The 19,743-nt window shown below is 40.1% G+C and overlaps 2 protein-coding genes across 3 annotated transcripts in view; one reads left to right on the forward strand and one right to left on the reverse strand.

Annotated features, from left to right (window-relative positions):
* Positions 1-13,872, reverse strand: part of stx8 (syntaxin 8) — a 39,507-nt gene extending 25,635 nt beyond the window's left edge. Inside the window, exons 1-6 of the mRNA XM_085774418.1 lie at positions 13,759-13,872; positions 12,887-12,986; positions 12,690-12,784; positions 12,374-12,484; positions 9,282-9,415; positions 8,050-8,142 (exon numbers count right to left, since the gene is read on the reverse strand). Coding sequence (XP_085630544.1) covers positions 8,050-8,142; positions 9,282-9,415; positions 12,374-12,484; positions 12,690-12,784; positions 12,887-12,986; positions 13,759-13,775 — 550 coding nt within the window. The 5' untranslated portion in view covers positions 13,776-13,872. The remainder of the gene's footprint in view (positions 1-8,049; positions 8,143-9,281; positions 9,416-12,373; positions 12,485-12,689; positions 12,785-12,886; positions 12,987-13,758) is intronic.
* Positions 13,873-14,856: 984 nt separating this feature from the next.
* Positions 14,857-19,006, forward strand: LOC146991554 (TBC1 domain family member 24-like). 2 transcript variants are annotated; one of them, XM_085791635.1, is made up of 11 exons: positions 14,857-15,116; positions 15,255-15,460; positions 15,597-15,858; positions 15,980-16,096; positions 16,277-16,693; positions 16,806-17,045; positions 17,276-17,431; positions 17,916-17,979; positions 18,081-18,179; positions 18,301-18,610; positions 18,719-19,006. In XM_085791635.1, exons 1-11 carry the CDS (start codon positions 14,911-14,913, stop codon positions 18,874-18,876), a joined length of 2,235 nt encoding a protein of 744 aa, XP_085647761.1. In that variant the 5' UTR covers positions 14,857-14,910; the 3' UTR covers positions 18,877-19,006. The 2 variants fall into 2 exon arrangements, with proteins under 2 accessions (XP_085647761.1, XP_085647769.1); XM_085791643.1 differs by having other exon boundaries at positions 15,983-16,096.
* The last annotated feature ends 737 nt before the right edge of the window (positions 19,007-19,743 follow it).

A 19,743-nucleotide genomic window follows, 5' to 3' on the forward strand; every position in this document is an offset into this window, starting at 1 on the left:
TACACATTCAGCATATTTTCAAAGACGGTTGGTTTAGTTTGTGTAGAACTTTATATCCCAAGATGCACTCATCCTTATGTCGATGTGACAGGTACAACAAAAACATGTTATTTAATAAAACAACAGCTTATAGGAACATACTGTACTCAGTGTTTTGATAGATATTTGGAAGAATATCCATTATTACTTTGCTTTTCAATACTCGGAGACTTGGAATCAAAAGTATGGCACACAAATTGTTTGGTGATACATCAAAGCATCATTTATCATCCATTATCACATGTTGAGAAGTTATCTAAATTATTTAAGGGGTAACTAAAGTTTGCTCTGATTTCAGCACAATTCACAAGAGTAAGGCCAATCTTGTTAACATTTGTTTCAATGTCACACTGACAACTGACGGTGCTAAATGAAGTCAAAAAGTCATGCAACATGTTTCCACCATCATTCTCCTCTACCACTGCCACACATCAGTTCTCGAGTCTACTTGAGAGATAATTTCTGCCACTGTTTTTTTGATGTGGGGTCTTTCCTGCTAACAACTGTCACTGGCAGACATTTGTTCCAGATGGATCATGATAAATCAAAGCCATGATCTGGCAACAAAGACTAAGCTTGTAGTGCAGAAACCATAATGCATGTGTGAAAGCCTACATCTAAGCATTTATTAATTGGCATTAAAAAGAATAATGAATGAGAGAATAAGAAAATGATTCTTATTTATTTATTTTTGTTCAATAACCAAGTGGAAAAACTCAAAAGAAGCCATGTTTTTACTAGAACAACATAAATGATGATAAATTATATCTAATATATTCACTGTGTCAACCTATTGAGAAGTGAGATTAGACTTGTAGATCAGGGCCTTTTCCTGACCATACATGACATTCAAGATGATGGAAACAGAATATATAATTTTCAAACAAAAGAGAGTTCTAATGCTAATAGCAGATGAGTTGATCATAATAATCAACACCAGGTTTGACTAAATTCTCTCCATTGTCACTGAATAACATTTCTTTTACATAAGAAGTCAGTGTGTGATGGAAAATCCACCACTGGCACAATGCCACCCCCCAAGAAAACCACATAAGGAAACATTCAGACAACTTTATGTATGGATTTCTCTGGAAATCCACCACAAAGGCCTCCCAAAGACTTTCACGTTCAGATCAGATCTGATTATAGGGCCAATAAATGACCATTAAGAATTTCTACACAAGTTCAAGTCTGTGAAATCACTTAATCAATCCTGTTAACTTTACTGACTGAAGAAGACAAATAATACGAACCAGGGGCATAAAAAACTCCATTTAAAAAAGTACAACAGGATCTAGACAGCAAAGTAAACTAAAGTCTAAACCCACGCTTTCTTCGTGAGAAGACAAGCATCAATACACTGAGGGAAACAAAGGATGACGTGATTGATGAAATGTCTGCACATGTTATTCTTCAGTGTCCCAAAATGTTAATTTCCTCACTGCGCCTTCATCACTTGGCAGTGGTTGATGTGACCCAAGTCCCTCATGTCATTGTTAGCCCCCTCTTCTCCATGACTCTATCACTGTGACACCAACAGGGCTCAGACAGAGATGGATGCCAGGACGGATAGATAGAGAAATAAGAGCACAAGTACTCATGATTGATTGTGTCCTGGTCAGGATGCTTGTTACAGAAGCTGGCCTGGTGCTGGTGACTAGCAGTGCATATTTGTGTGGTTACTTTTTCACATAGCTAGTGTCATAAGGGTTTTTTATTTTATTTTGCTGGGGTTTTTTGTTGTTGTAGACCAAAATCCACGAGCCATTCCAAGCTTTTCTGCATAAAATTTCCGTGGGAGTCACACAACTTAATCAGTTGTCCACATTCACCAACCCAAGGATGTGCCCACAATGGGCTCCGGCTTTAACTTGGACTCGTGTTTTTGGTGTGTCAGATGAAACATCAAATAAATGTTTGGATCTGCATATTTACATTTATGTAACTTTATTTGATTCTAAGAATTGTTTGTGGCCATATGACATAATTAAGCAACCATCCAAATATTCCTTTTTGAGTAGGCGTACTTACATTAAAACTTACTAGCACCTGTTGGGGGAATAGGATTTCTTTTTTTTATGTACATAGGTGCATAAGAAATGAAAAAAAATATGAAAAAAAGCCCTTCGTTTCCAAACTGTAGGAAGAAGGGGAAAGAATCTGATATTCCACAATGCATTTGAAGAGCAGCCTGAAGTTGGCACATTCTCCAAAGAAAATAAGGCCAGAGAACATTATAGCATGGGTGTCCAACATTATCCCCCCATCATTTATAGCTCTCAATAATTCAGAGAGTCAAGCACCAGTCAGCCAATCTGGTGGTCACACAAGACGATGCTCTCTCACAACACTCTTGTGAACGTCACATCATAACTGTGGAAAACACTTCTCATTGTTATCAGGCTTATTTTTAAATGGAGCACATCAAACAAACAATAAATCAATCAACAGTTGTAACCCCACTGACTCTCTGTCATGTGTCATTATTAGTGTAGTTTATTTGCACACTGAGCAGTTTCTAAAAGCAGAAACAAGCAGAGGGCTGAGCTCTCTGGCTTAACTGCTGATGTCACTGTGCTGCAGCAGTAAGTGGCTCTCTGCTCTCACTCTGTTGTTTATTTGGAAGTCATTAGTGCCGCCCAACTTGGCCCCTGTGGATGCAGAATCAAATCAGTGATCTAATTATTAGCTAGAAATGAAGTCCATCATGGGAGCAAGGTCTACTCTGTATTTTCAGCAGCTGGCTTACCAACAGAGAGACCACTTGGCAACTAACACACATTTACTTTATTACCTTAAAAATAATCAGGCTGGGTGACAAAGTGTTTTAAAAACACTCCCATTACCAAGAGGCCACAATCTCACAGTGCAACAGACATGTCCTCTATTAAAGGATGTATGAATGACACCTTAAATCCCTAAATGGAAAGTGCAAAATAATAGAAGCCAGAGGTTGCATGTCTCCACCAATCAGTCAAGTTGAAGGAAATATGTTCTCAAGCTCCCCTTCTGTTCCTGAGTTATGATGTTGAATAATGGCCAGAGAAGTTCTCTCTGAACATTATGATGTCAAAGTAAAATTGACTGTTGACTGATGGGATATAAGACGTCATCACTTCATAATTTTATTGTATTAGACATTTGTGGAAAATTGAGTGATGTCATTTTGTGAGGTCACCAAGACCTTGTCAGATAGAAAACTTTGTCTTATTATGTGTGTATGCTATATACAATTTTTTTTTTACAGTGCATCAACTGGTCAAAAAAAAACAAACACTTATTAACCCACTCGCTCACTTGGTATTCCTACTTGCAGACAGGCTGTGCAACGTGCTGTATCACTACGCATCTTTAACACAGCCCTAAGAGTCTGACCCAGCTACCTATGCGGAGGAATACTGAGTAAGTGAGGTGGTCCCAGATTAGACTGCTTTTTTTCGACAAGTTGATGCACCCTGAAAAAACTGTACATAGCGTACACTAAAACATGTGTATTATTCTGAGATAGGACTTCTTGTAGACAGTGAAAATATGCTGTTAGTTTGGGTCTGTCCACAGCTGTATATTCACTGCAACTCTTTCCAGCACCAGGGTTGATATGGCTAACTGGGGGAGACCAGAGAGGTGTCTACTGCAGATATTAAATATAGGGGCCATTTGTACCTGATACAACCCCACTTCAGAAAAACGGAACTATCCCTTTAAAATGTCTTATAGTATGAACTCAGTCTGTCCTGGAAATTAGTGAAGGCAAAGTTTGTTAAATGAGCCAACAAAGCCAACACAAGCTTCATCCTGGACCAAGCTGCCACGTTGTCATGCAAGCAAGAGATCCACTTTTTTCTTATCTCCAGGTCTCAGACAAAACATGTGGTCAGACCTGTTGCAGTGCCTGAAAGAAATCCATCTCTTGGATCCATTCAAAATTTGTTCCAGACCCTCATTTCAATCGCAACGAATGTCTGTTCCTCTCCAGTCCCGGATATACACGTTTTGTGGCTATTCCTGTGTTCTCAGTGAAGATGGGAGCAGTACCAAGCCACCCAAGGTATTTTTATCAAAGAAAGGGAAAAAAGCGGTCAGTACGTGGAAAGGTTGTGGCTGTGATAGCTAATACGAGAACACATCTGCTAAAGCTGTCAAAGGTCTACTTAAATTAGGTTTGGATGTGGAGACAGACAGCTATATGGAACAAATGGCAGTGACTCTAATGAGCAGCTGTAGTTAAACTAGAAACTCTAGTAGAACGTCAAACCTGCACAGAGTCTTTCTTTTATTCGATGGGCCTAGCCTATGTAAGTATCATGCACCTGATGTCTCCTGTGTACATAATGTCTTGATGTCTCTTGACATCACGTGGTCTGGTCTTCAAACACACCTACGGCCAAATACCTAAGAAACTTCAGCAAATGTGAGAGCAGGAGTTTTCACAGTACGTATGTCACAGCAGCAGCAGTATTTCACCACCAGTCAAAACCAATTCAGAGGAAGCCCATAAAAATCTAACAAATCAGACAGCCTCGACTCCCTTTCCGCCCCCTTTCAAAAGAGGCTATTTTAACGAGCTAGCCACTGTCTGTCATTCATGAGTGCAAGACACTGACATAGACTGATGTCATGTTCCAGGCCACAATCTGAGAAATATCAACACTAATAAAGTGAAATTAATGTTGGTCTTTCTCAGTGGGAAGGGAGACTACTGCTGATGCAAGTCATTTCAGCTGGTATGTGCTAGACTATTTTTGGCTACATTTAATGTGGAAATGAAAATATACTGATCTTTGGTAGCATAATGTAGGAAATATGAAAAAAAACTGATGACAGTACATCATCTAACTAATATTAACACACTAACAATCATGATTGAATTTCCCCTTTTGTTATGACTGGCGAGTAAAATGGGAAAATTTTCAGTATGCAGTGGATTAATGTTATGTGCTATAAAGCAGAGGCTGAAATTGAGGTAATCGGCCTGCTTACTCATTCCTACATTTCAGTCCATTTTGATTCAGTTAAGATTGAGGGGGGAGTAACTGAGGGCTTTGGGTTCGTCTCTAAACCTCTGAAAAGGGTCATCTTCCTAACTGACCTCAGCCAGAATTGTTTCCCGAAAAGGAAATGACTGCAACCTCCACTGGGCTTGGGTCATGAGCTAGACTTGAGCAGCCAAACTACAAAGAGCTTAAACTATTTATAGGAAAACACTGCTACAGTACAGTGATCAGGGGGAAAAGGAACCCTACAAGACAGAAAGACAGTAAGACTCCAAGGTTACACACCAACTTTCAGGATCAACAAGGAGCCTTACTTTTCCCCTGTTTTATAGCTTCAACCCAATTTTTCCCGCCCCTCAGAAATCATTTAACTATCCTCTTATTTTTTATTTTGTCAATGTTGACATTTAATAACATGTAAGAGATACAGCTACAGAGCTGTCTAAAGCAATAATCCTAGTTTAAAAAGTTGAGAAAAAAAATGTCAAAAAAAATCTATTCTGAAAAGAAAGCGGCACCGTACTAATGTTTCAGCACCCTCAGAGATTTTGAGCTCTTGGATAACTTTTACTAAGATCTCAAAGTTTATTAAACTTGTCAAGGCAATAGCTTCTTAATAGTCGAAGCCAGAGACAGCCAGGTGATGCAAATTTCTGACTTTTCAAACCTTGTCTTAAGGATCAGCAATAAATGATGAGGACAATGAAGCAGGAGAGGTCAGCACTGCATTTTCAGGTAGCTGTTGCCTCCGTTTGTAATGTCTCAAAATGGCAGTTAACAGGACCAGTGAAGGTCAAGCTGAGGTCTGGAAGACTGAGAACATTTTCAAAAAAACTTCAAAGGATTGCTGGAAAGACAAATCAAAACCCCTGTTTGACTGCAAAAATCTCCAGAAGGACTTAAAAGAAGTGGAGAACTGTTCTACTGTGTAACGGCACCTGAATAAATATGGATCAGAAGAAAAGCGTTTGCTGCATCCACATCCACACCACAAAAGTCTAGAGAAAATAATGGATCCAAATTCAGACAACTCCCTTGCTAAAGAGAGTGTTACATAGTACTGCCTACAGTATACAGGGTGCCCAAGCTTCAAGTAAAAAATTGATTTAAAATCGCAAAAGTAAAATAGCTTCTTTCTTTTTTTAAACGTATTTGTTGTGGCATTTTTATGCCTTTATTAGTTAGTTCAGTCAGTCGTGAGACAAAGTGGGAATTCTACCTACCATACAACATTATCTCGTTGGCTACCATACCAAGAAATGCTTGGGAAATAGCGTAAGGGGATTGTGCAGGCCTCTACAAATTTGCACAGTTTGGGTTTCAACACATGGTGCCGATTACAATACCAACAGGTGGCATAGATATTTGGGCCATTACAGACATAAAGAGTTGAGTTCCCATCAAACTCATGCTTAAGAGTCATGTGGGGTCTAAATATAGGGTTAGTGACAGGCAATTGTTTCCAGGGCCGAAATCATTTGCCTCCTTCTTACTTACAGCGGAGCTGCTCTAATTCTCAGTTACAGCTCTCCCATCACCCACTCAAGTTAATATTATTGGAAACACTGACATCAAGCTGAAAACCGAGAACAAAAACACGCCAGTCAGAGCCTTAGAGCAATGATCCGTCTCTAGTTCAATATGGTAACAGTAGAGCGGACTAAAACAATCAGCTTTCCTTTCTTTCTCTTCCCTTCTCCCATTGGCGTCGCCCAAAATCAGCCAAACATCTGCCGTTCCTTCCCAGCAGAAAGGAAGGTCGTTTGTTTCCAAGTCGCGATCACTCAGTTATACAACCTCTGGACGTGTTTTGGTACAATTGCTCAGACAGGATATTACAGGATAGTATAAGACCATCTTTTCCCAACTGGAAGCTGGTCGCCAGGGTAGAAACAGACGATAACTGGTGTGTGACACCAATCTAGACACAAACATTAAGAAGATTCCAAACCAATCATTTTAAGTTGGTGTTAGGCTGTCTATTGGTTTATAAAGTTTAACAATCCCTCTGTTGAGATTTTAGGCTTCAACCTCTTGTTCCTCTTTAACTCTTCAACTCAGAATAGCAGATTTAGTTGGCCCACTAATTACTGAAGCCCTGAGCTGTGTATTATAAGTCGAAGTTGGCTAGCCATGGAGAGAGAGAGAGAGAGTGAAAGCTTGAGTCTACTACACACTCCTTCTGATGTGTCTGTGACAAAGACACTAGTCTTGTGTTATGCAGCCTCTCCACTTATTATTGCTGTGGGCTAAATTATCCACTCCTTTTTTATCGACCTGCAGTTCCTGAAGTATTTCTTTCCCTACTTCTCAGAACAGAAGCTGGTGGACTAATGCATGTTCTGGCTCACTGTCAGTATACGTAATATATAGCACTTACAATTAAATAATAAAAACACAGGAATACAAGAATACATCTCTGTAAAGTAGACTCTAGGGCCTTGACATCTTAACTGCTATAGTCTTCTGAGATGCATTAAAGGATCTAATTGTTCACTGGTTGATAGATGATCATACCCAAGTCTTATGTCTCACGTACTGGCGGTCTGAGCAGACAAAACAGTCTGGAATGATGCACTCCTCTCTGTGTAGCACATCCTACCTGTGAGGGAAGCTATTTATGGACTGATGGGGCCAGAAATAACTTGAAACCCACCATTAGCTCTGAGCACTGTTTCCAGAGAACAAAATTCATAAGAGTTTTTTGTATTTTAATAGCTTGAGGAGAGAGGTCACTTTGTCTTGTGGGTTGTATGACAAAGGATAAAGACGTGGACACAGCCATGACATGGATGTGAGGTCACTAGCTCTCATGCCGGGGCGTGTGTGTTTGCCCGGTCCTAACTGTGTCAGTGTTGTCAGTGGTGTGAGGGAGTATCACCGTCCAGCGAGTTACATGAGGCAAGTCGTTCCATTGCAGAACAAGTATGTCTGATTGCTTTCACACTGCGGTGTGTAATGTGTCTGGAATCTTTTTGACGAATATGTACAGACGCACATGCACATTAAACTTTACCATTCTGTTCATCCAGCTCATTGCCAATCTCCTGGCCCATTATCTTCTGTCGGCTGATGACAGCTGCAAGTGCATCCAAGCCTGCATCCTGGGCTGAAAAAAGAGGGGAAATAAATTTTAAAATATTACATAGACATGGAAAGAAAATGCCAGAAAACAAGACAGCATACTCAAGGAAAAAAGTCAACGTGACTACCCAGAGGGTTGGACACGAATCAATTTGTGATTTATCAAGGGGGGTACGTCAAACCAAACAATAAAGTAATGCCTCCATTCTTTCGGCTGTAAGATGGGAGCAATCATTGTATACACTGCTGATCATAATGTGGCAACTATTTGGAAAATAGGGCTGACAGGCTGTTGGGGTCCAGCTTAGCTCACAGTGCCACATGTGAGTCATTCAGTACTTTACCCCACTCAGGCTTTACTCCTGTTATTACAACTGTGGCAGGCCAAGGTGGAGAAGAAAAAGTAGGAGAGGAGACGAGAGGAGAGGAAAGGAAAAAAAAAGAAAAGAAAAAACAGGAAAAAGAAACAATTTGGCCTCTGTAGGTTTCCAAGTTTGACACACTCTCTACCACAGGAATTTTTTATGACCGCAGGTTCAGGCGCTCACCATTACCCAACTCCACCAGAAATCCCACAAGGGACTACAAACCTCCATGTGGTTTGGTTTCACTGTCTTAGCAGGAATCTCTGATCCCAAATCGACAATAACCAGAGCCGTAATGGAGACATGGCAATGAAGTGTCACATGGAGTCAGGTGAACTAACGTCTGCCTGCTCAAGTCATGTCAGAGCCAGGAAACAGGAAAAAGCAGGCAATGGCTTACAATATGTCTTCAGGATGATAATTTTTTACATGTTTGCATAGATCTGTTCATATGCAGTGAGAATACTCTTCTATATATTTATTGTATTTTCACTGTGCCCCCCATTGTATTTATTTTACTGTTCATTTTATCGTCATTGTGTAATGTATATACTCTTTGCAAACATTTATGATGGGACTGTCATACTGTGTGCAAATATTTTTCCCAAATGAAGCAGGATAATGTTAAAACTATGAATGAGCGCTATGCCCATATTTGGTCTGGATGTTAATTTATAAAATAGAAACGAACCGGTACTTGAAAACATTTTTACACAATCATGCAATGGAACATACTGTGTGAGGAGAAAGAAAAGCAGTTCATCTGAGTTTTGGCTGTTATTCCACCACGTGTAATTACCGTCAATGATTCGTTGTTGCTGCTGTTTGATCTCCCCAAAGGATAGGCCTCTGGTCTCATCTGGTTCATTGATCAGCCAGGGGTTGGCTGCACCACTTTCACCTGCTCCTGCCCCTCCAGACATCAACGACGACCTATAAACATCATCACAGCAATACTTCATTTCTATTTTTAGTTTGTTTTTGTTTTTTTAACAACACCATCATAATAAAATGCAGACAATTGAATTACTATTCCTACCAACAAAGCAGAGCTGTCATGACTATCAAAGACAAATCACCCAAGAGAGAGCTACAATTTAAAGTGGATTTCAAATATATGCTCTTTGTTTGTCGATCACCATTCCAGCTAAGAGTCTTAAACACTCGTTACGCATTAGTGAGCTTAGCTTTATAAGCAAACACGATCATTGTGCCTGGTTCAGATGGGGCCACAATATCACATCTGTATGACTCTAACAGCAAACACATCTGTACTGAGCATGTTCCATTTTTCAGTACAGTACTCTTCATAACATTTCATGACAACAAAGCTCCTCACATCAAAGAAAGTATTTATTTGCTCAGTTTGTCTTTTACGTGTTTTGAATGATTGAAATATACCAGGTTAGTTTGCTCTGTGTATAAACAGTGCATGTTAATTTGTCACAGGAGTGTGGACTGCTGGGGAGGCTTAGCTCTGACAGGGCAACAGACCAGAGAACTCATACTGCGTAGTGTTGAACACCACTGTGTGGTTTTAAAAAAAACTCGGCAAATAGCTCTAAGCTGTTGTTTCTGAGTGTTGTCTTGTTGTGTTGGGTTCAAAGCCTCAGTGTGAGGCTGGAGTTAACTTTGCGTGTTCAGAGAAAGTCATCTGTTGGTCGAGCCCAGGAAAAGTGACTTGAGCTGTATAATGGCTTATCAATATGGAAATAATACTACTGCATTTTTTTTTTATCTATCACAAATTTAAATACAAAAACGTTATTTTACCAAAACTCACATGTCTCACAATGTTTTACTAAAGCGGTCAGTAAAGCATTGGGAGCCCATTCAAAAAGCTGGTTGGCTGAGCCTGATACCATCAGAGGAGTGTGTGAAGCAATTCTTTCTGACATGTTTGATTACTATGACACTGTGTGCCAGCCCTCCACTTCCTCCATGCAAGAGCCCAGTGTGTGAAGATCCAATTAACCAACCAGTGGGGAGCGCCAAAATCAGTCAGGCACATCTCTTGGCACCAACAGTCTCTTGGCCTGGGCGCTCAGGTCCTGACTGAGTGACTTGGACAGGCGAGATTTAACTGATTACAACTATTTCCAGTGCAATCAAATACGAAGGAAAGTTCGGTGAATTATGAAGCGAACCAACTTAGGCACCATGTCCTTCTTTTCCTTAGTCTGAAATGGAGATGCTTAAAATGTATTGTTTCCAGGACAGATTAAAGTCCCCTCTCATACCTCCATCTCTTTTCTCTGCCCCCACCTCAAAAGAAAAAAAGGGCGGCTTAGATTATCCAAGCATGGCCAATCCACCTCCTCCGACATTCTGTCGGTCCTTGGAGACCACACAGTGGGAACAAGTCCTACCCACAAATCCAAATTACCCACCACATATCGCTATTAAATTTAGGTCACACTGAGCAAAAACTAAAAACCGTACGACCACATGATTACAGTCGCCAAGCTAATGTATTAGCAAATGTCATTTGAGATTTTTTTTTTCACTGAACCTTTCATGCAATTGGGTGTGTGGTCTGTAAAAACATGAAAGTCTGTGCAAAGCACTGCGAAGCAGATCAATCCCAAAACCAAGAGCTTGTGAAAGATATCAGAAAAATGCAGCCTCATATCAAGGTATCAGTTAAAGCAAGTGGTCCCCTAAACGGCGATGCTTGGTCTCACTCCATCATTTCAGATATTCGTTTTTGTATAAATGTTGATGGTTCTGTGACATAAAAACAGTAAAACGCAAAGAAAAAAAAGCCAGATGAAGTTCACAACACAACTTCATTTCCTCTTCCTGTCCAAACAAATATCACCTGGCCCACACCAGGTCAAACCGTACACAAAGTAATGGCTACCTGCTGCCAGAGGTTCTTCAAAGCTGTCAAACTGTCATGATATCAGATGATGAAGAGGATATCCTTTGTGGCATTCAGCTTCTCGATAAGCTCCATAAATATTAGAGTAAATGCTCAGTGAAGGGTTACAAACTGTAAACTCACCCCTTCCATCATTGCTCATCAACACACACACACACTTACATACAATCATATGAATGATTGCGAATGAATGTCTACGTGTCCATTTCAGGTGTTGCCAAATGTGTGATCAACAGTGCAAAGCAAATCTCTTAATGAAAAAGAATGAGCTACGAAGTTAAGCACCTTGTCAAAATGGCAGACAGACACTTCCTTCCGAGTGATAGCACAGGGAGAGGTCATGGCATACGGGTCATACCGGATGTACAAAGACTTTCACAGAAAGTTAGTGACCGGTGACATATCATCAAAGCAGAGAATAAAACCTATGACCCCTCTGGTCAAGGGCATAGACAAGAGAATGAGGATTCATTATTTTTAATTGGACAACCAGCACTAGATTTTATGTATTAAAAAAAAAAAGATCCCTGAGAGGAAAATCACCAAATGAAAGGTGACGTGTTCTGAGCAGGACGCCTCCTAAAGTATCATGGGGTGGTGCTTGGTTTGGCCCCCGCTGATGCTGTTCAGAAGTAACAGAGATTGAGCGTATTCCGACATTCAAGGGTTTTCTTGAACTACTCAAGCATCAAGCTGACTGTCTGTGTACTTTCTTTTCTTTACCAACGTGCTGTCCAAGTGGGCCATTGCAGACAGTAACGTTGATGAAGCCAATAAAAGTTCATAATATACATTAACAAGGATTTGTCTGTTTCTGTGAATAAGCACTGTGAATTCCCACCAGCTACAGTGGCTACAAGAAAAGGGAGCTTCTAGTATGTTACCTACTGGTAAGGGGAGTGATCTGGCACATAACAGCAGAGAATACCTTGTTTGACTGCTAAAAATATCTCTCTCTAATTTTTCCTCTCATTTAGAATAAAAACAATCTGCTAATATTTTAATACCTGGAAGGTTCTGGCTCTGAGATGTCTCCCTTGAAGGTGGCATTAAGCTGCTTCTCTCTGGTTAGCAGGTCATCGATGAGGTTCTGCCTCCTGTCAGCTTCTGACTGCATTCTGGTCAGGACATGTTAAGGTCATGCAGAAGGTCACCGCTGCTCTCTAATAGGGAATACTCTCATTGTTAGGGTAGATCTTTCAAAAACACTCTGGTGCCCTCTATAGGAAGACAGCAGCTACTGCAGGCAAAAGAAAACCTCCATCCCAAAATGTAATCTTGGTCTCATGACTTCCACTGCTTGGTACATTGTCACAAGGATACATGCGCCGAGATGATGAAGCTCGCAACAAACCCTCTTTCAGCTGGGGGATATTCTGTTTTAGCTTCTGCAGTGACGCCCGTAGTGTCATGTTGATCTGAAAAGACAGAAAATATTCACACAACAACAGACTTATATAGAAGGTCCCCTTACTGTTTCTGGGGAAATAAATTGTAGGCAACACCACGTAAGAGCTTACCTTTGCAGGGTTCCCCCCTGTTCTCTGCTGCCTGTTCCTTTCATGAATGTTTTCTGCTATTTCTTGCGCCAGGCGACAAGTGGCATCATAGTTCTGTAACCTGCAGGTCAGTGAATGGGACAGAGGTACCATGTAAACTGAGACCCCATAAGCAGCCACATGATAATTGGGGTTAACAGGTTTCATGATCAATATGATGATGATGACAGACACTGAAGACCAAATAACTGTTCAGTGCATTGGCACAGGGTGAAAACACTTGACTTATGTGTATCCTAAAGGCAGTAAATAGTTTGTCTGGCTAGCTCATGATGATCAGCAATCAATAGACAGACAGTCAAAAGGGTTTTAGCATTTCGTTGGTGGTTGTTGATCCTGGGATGTAATGATGTTGAATACATATTTCACTGTCTGCAAAAAAAAACCTCAGGAGCTAAAATAACAACCTCAAAAGCTTGACCTACACTATATTAGCAAACAGCACAGACGTGTTGAATAACTGATCGTTGTGTTGTTAGAGAGAGCGTGAGCATAATCGTTACATTCATCATGTGACATTATTAGCATTGTTTTGTCTTCTTCCTCTTTCGACTCTGCAAACGTTACCAGATTTTAACCTGCGCAGTAAATAAAAAGAAAACCGCCTTTTCTAGCATCTGAACACAGAACGCAAAATGTAATGGTTTGCTGAAGCTGGGAGTTTTTGTATTAGGCTTAACATTAACCTAATACATCCATGGTCTTTAAAGGGAAGAGCTAGCTACAATAGCTAAGTTACAGTAGCAGGATATCAAAAGAGTAGTTTTCAGGGTTAGTACCGCCAGCTGTAGTAATTTATAGTACAGTTGACCGCTCTTGCATCCATAACTTACCACAAATCTTGAGACATTATGGTTAAAGTTGCCTAAGAGATGAAAATCCACTTAGTTTGGACCATCCGGCAGTAATCACCAGCAAACTGTTTCTTGTTTGGGTGTGACGTCACTACGGCAGGCGGCGAGGGACGTTTGAATCGCGGTTGAACTGTTCGTGGAAAACAATAGACAATAGCCTATACTTTTCACATTTTCCGGTAATTGAAATATTCTTTGTATAGCAGTACTTTATAAATTAATTTGAAATAGGCCCAAGTTAATACTTGTCGAAACGAGCGTGTGTTTTCTGTGAATAAGAGTATCAGTAACATTTCCATAGGCCTCTCATAGTTTACGTCTGAATTCATGTTGTCCCAGCCTCCATGGAAAATGGCATGAAGGAATGACAGACAGCATGCTGTCTTCACTCGTGGTGCGTAGGAGTTTGTTTTTCAGCTGAAATACATGTGAAGCCCACATATGAGATAAGTGCTTGTAGAGGTTTTATGTTTCACAACCAAACAGTGGTATTGTTTGGATCATAACATATAGGTGTTTTGTAGAATAATACCCCTTAAGATTTCTTGGAATAGATTCATTTGACATTTTGATGCAGTTTCAGAGAAAGACCAATTTATTTATTTACCTACCTTTTTTCTGATGACCTTATTTGGAATTATAAATAGGCTATTATGATAGTTTTCCAAGTAAAATGTGTCAGTGGCAATGGCACAGAACAGTGCACTGTAGAAAATGAGTGTATGCATGCAACATAAAAACAACTGTTATATACATTGCACTGAGTAGGGTTATTTGAAGGACATTAGGTCAAATCATGTTTGAAAAGGTGGCTTTGTTAAAAAATTCCATATGAGATATGGAATTTTTATTCCTTGTATTTCAGGTCTGCTTATGGCGTCATTATGGCTACTGTGACTACTTCTCAGTATTGCTTCTCAGAATAACCCACACGTATGAAAGTTACAACAGGGGATTACGTGGAATTTTTTCACTCTCAGGGCCTGAACTCACCATAAACAAACCATGCGTCGCTCACATAGCCACAGCCCACAGGCGTGTATAAAACCCTCATCCTTCTCAGAATGTGCAGTCACTAACAGGAGGCATATTATCCTTTTACTTGTATTTCTTTGAAGAACAAGACTGGACATGATTCATGTCCCCAGAACACCAGAGTTTTCCAATTGTGGAAATATGAAATCAATCTCAATGCACACATCTTCTGTGCAAGACCTGGACTCAATGCTTGGAAGCAGTGGCAGGCAAAGGTCTCAGTCCTATTACAGTCCAGAGGACAAGAAGAACTATGGTTTGCAGACAGAGACAGACCAAATCTATACAAGACCTCGCTCCAGGTATGTTTTCACTTTCTGCTTCAAAACCTGTACCTTACTGTCAGTGATTATATCAGAGAACAATGTTTACTTATCTTAATTTGCATCTGTGTTTTATGGTGTGACAAAACAATTGAATATGAATCAACTGTTCCCCAGGTCCTTTTACAGTTATGAAACATCAGAGCTTCACTCACAACGTAAGACAGAAAGCTTTGACTGGTCCAGTCCACTGAGGCAGAGAGCAAGCTCCCTGCACCAGCCTCAAGAAACCAAAAAGGAGAGTAAAGAAGGAGATGGAGCTGGTGTTCGACTCACCAAGAAGTCTAAACTAAACAAGCATTCACCCTCTAGAGAACTAAGTGGTACTGAAATAATGCTTTCATAATGTAAATGGCATGTAAATACTATGAGAATAATACTAATGAGAATGGTTTGTAGGCAATTTACATTGTTTAGGAAAACAAAAAATAAAATGTATGTGTCCATGTTTTTGCTCAGGCAGCAAAGGTAGTCTCAAGTCAGTGTCCATGATGACCATCTCTGAGTCAGACAACTGGGAGATAAGCATCTGTTTGGGAATGAAGTATGGGCAGTTTGTGGATTGGGAGATGATTGATCCTGAAGCTGCAAAAAAATACAAGCAGATCCAGCTGAGTGAGCACCAGCGGCTGAAAACAATGGGACGAGAAGGATTCTGGGCTATGCCACACACTCTGAGGGCCAAGGCTTACCATCATATCATCCACAGCATCAATTCCAGGTTTAAAAGAAAAATCATAATTCGTAAGATTGAAAATGTTTAAAAGACAGGCATAGAGGGAAACTTAAATGACTTGAATTGAACTGTGTGGTTTGTATGAAAAATGATGTGATATCTGCAGCAGGTCTGGCACAGCAGACAGAGATGTCTTTCAAGAACTGACTAAGAAGCTCTATGGAGAACAGAACATCAGTTCCCACCCAGTACCAGAGTATATGGAGGCAGGAGAAATACCGAGGTACTCATCATGTATTATTGCCATTACTGTACCTGTCAATCAAAACTGAGAAATGTGCAGTACACAGTAAACATGTATTTGGTTAATTTTAGAGTTTCAGAGTTAAGTGGGTAGACATAGAAAATGTACTATAACTGTGCATTAACACACTGCATACACTTTTTTTTTTTTTAAATCTAGATACTGTCTCAGTGAAGCTGGCCTGAACTCCGTTAAAAAGATCCTTCTTTGCTTGGACAAATACTTCCCAGACATGAACTTCTGCCCCATCTTACCTGCCTTGGTCTCCCTCATCATCCACTTCAGCCAGAATGAAGCTGAGTGTTTCCACAGTGTGGCCCGACTTATCTGCTACAATGACCCCAACAAGCGTTACATTGACCAGACCTTCCTCACCTACCGTGCTTCCTGTATGACCTTTGGAGACCTTGCTAACAGGTGTTGCAGAGGCATCCGTAAGCTTATCGCCAGCTCTCACCAAAACCTCTTTGAGTTTTACTCTGACTGGATCATGTGGATCTTTGCTGATCTTCCGTTCACATACGCCATCAGAGTGCTGGATGTCTACCTACTGGAAGGCTACAAGGTCCTCTACAGGTTTGCTGCAGCTACTTTTTCACATGTAATCAAAATGCTGATGTGAGAATGTACTTGATTTCTCATTAAGGTAAACCATACAGTAAAAGTATTTCACTATCATTCTTTGAAGGGTGGCATTGGCCTTACTCAGCCTCTACAAAGTATCTGTCACATCTCGAGTGGCAGATGTGGAGGACTTTAGAACCGACATGAAAACGTTTGTGCAGAAAATAGCTCGCCATTGCACAGTTGAGAAGCTTCTGGAGGCGGCTTTCCTCATCCCAATGGCCACACGGAGAGAGCTCAACCTCCTGTTCAACGCCAACAAGGACTCTCTCATGCAAAAAGGTGTCAGCATTCATCAGAAGAGGTTGGTTAATAGAGAAATTTACAGAGGAGCCAATGACAAGCATGTCCGTGATAGGAACTGATTAAATAAAATATGAAATTATCCTTATTATTATTAATTATCCTTATTTCACAAAACCTTGTATTATTTAGGACTGGCATTACTGTGAAAATTTAGTGGTTAATGCTGTGCAGCTGTAAATGTTCAAACTCATCTAATTTCTATCTCATTTTCACAAATTATTTCTACAGGCAATCGGTCGAGACAGTAAACTTTACCAACTTCAGCTCCAGTGTTGTGACAGGAACCGAGATGAGAGTCATCTGGGCCTGGATACCTGAGCGCTTTGCCCTGTTCAGTCCCATTAGGCTGTTTAGCACAGCTGAACACAGAGGAAGCCTTGCTTCGTATGTATAACCTTTGTTTAATACTTTAATCCTAGCATCGAAACATTTTATATCTTTCAGTTCCATCAGTTCATACTGCCAATATTTAATGAAGTCAGCACTCATGATGTATGATAACCTTCTGAGCACTGTGTGAAAAACAGTTTCCCAGTTACGCAACAGAAAAAGTCTGTGTGTTTTCACTATAAACATGTTTGCTTTGAGTGTGATTGTCAAGTGACTTTACAGTTGAGTGTTGGCAAATGCTGTTTATGCACAAAATGACACCCAGAAAACGATCATTTTACAGTGTCAAACAGTGTTTGTGTCCTTGTCTTGCATTTGTACCTTAGCTTTCCTTTTGATAAAATACATTTGCTCCTAGTAGAACATGATGTGAATATAGGCCATGTCAATGGGATATCCATTTAGCCATCAATGACACTGCAGGTTATGGTACCTATATCAAAAACAACCCAAGGGTATGCTTTATTTTCTCTCATAGATTCTATTCACATGTTGAGGGACATGAACCAATGGTCTTGATGATCAAAACTATGGATGAAGAGGTAACATACAGCGAGTTATTTTAATACACATGCTTTTCTTTTCTGGCTTCATTTTAGAAATGTCTTAATACTTATAATGATGATAATTTTTCATTTCTCAGGTCTTTGGTGCCTTCCTGTCCACAGATATGACAGAAAGAAGAAAGCATGACTCTGAGGGACTTTCGTATTTTGGTACAGGGGAATGTTTTGTTTTTACGGTGAGTCTTACCCCATGCAATTCAAAGGGATTTTGTGTGACCTGATATATTCATTGTCATGTATTAAGATTCATCTTCAACCACAATGAGTGTCAAATAACAAATGTGATTACTCTCTTAGCTGCGTCCCGGCATGGAGCGCTACCAGCGGGCTATGGTTAACATTATGACCAGAAGAGCTCCTTCACAGCAGGTTCGAAGCAGCAATGATGTCTCCTGCCAGGTGTCCAATTGTGGCATCTCCCACATAATCTCCACCACGGCCACTGCAACTCTGACCTGTCCTGCTGGGACTCCTCAGGACCCAAGCTTCCTGACAATCCCCTTCACTGCCCCAGCAGATGAACCCATTAGGGCCAGTGAGCCAAAAAGAGCCAAGGAGCAGGAAGCAGCCATGTTCATAGCAGGCAATGACAGTCAGCTCATCATTGGTATGTCAGTTGAACACAGAATAATAGAATATATAGGCCTCTTGAAAAGTAGTGACTAATGTAAGATGACACTGGATGTGCAGAAATGATGAATGTATATTTTCTCAGGTGGCGATGGGGGACATGCTCTTTGCCTGCAGGAAGACCTAAAGGGAGGATACACAGCACACTGTGACACATTCAAGAGTGTCCCACTCTGCAAGAGGCATTTCAGGATCCAGACCCTGGAAGCGTGGGGCATCCAGAACTCTATCTCAGTAAAATAGTGTAGAGGCAGTGACCAAACATCTTTTGGTTAGCTCTGGATCAGTTTTTCTTGATCTCACTTTACTGATTCTTTAAATGTAAAAATTAAATATTACACATTAGATATTTATTTAATGAAATGCACATTGTAAGGGGTTTATAACTTCTAACCAGCATTACAAAAGTTATAACAAAAGCCATGTGTCATATCCCACTTAAAGTCTGTTGATGATATTACTATGACATAATCTGTTTGAAAACACTATCTTTAGTGTCTACTGGCTCGTTATGCCTATGTCTACATATTTTTGTGATTATTTTGCAGTTTATCTGCATTTGATACAAAAATTAAACTTTTTTTTTTAAATAATGTAATGTAGCCTATGTGTCTTCTTTGTGTCTAATAACTTATTCAGCTTTGTAACATCATGTGTAGCTATAATGTGGTCAACAGCATGTTTCATTATGTATTGTGAGCATTTGGGGTGGGTAGCCTCATAGATATATAAACATAAACGTTTATATATCTATGGGTAGCCTACTTGAACTGGTAAAACGTGTTTTTGTTTGATTTTTGAGAAAAGGCAAGAAAACAAAACTTGTAAGTCAGCTGACTGGTAGCCTTGGCCAGTATTATGATTTGTGTCTACTGTATACTTGTTGCTCATATTTTTCACTTAAATAAAATGATTCTTCTCTCTACCAATTTTTTTATTTTTATTTTTTTTACCAATGGGCTTTATGCATAGCTCCACTACTTCCTGACAGTTTGGACAAACTGATTAATCCAGGTGTGTCTGGCCATTGTGACTACTCAGTCACATCTGGATTAATCCGTTTGTCCAATAATGTAAAACAGGAAACAAAGGAGCTGGCTTAAGTTCAGG

The sequence above is a fragment of the Trachurus japonicus genome, chromosome 1, assembly GCF_045865225.1.
Source record: "Trachurus japonicus isolate A0001 chromosome 1, Traja_1.0".
NCBI classification, from domain to species: domain Eukaryota; kingdom Metazoa; phylum Chordata; class Actinopteri; order Carangiformes; family Carangidae; genus Trachurus; species Trachurus japonicus.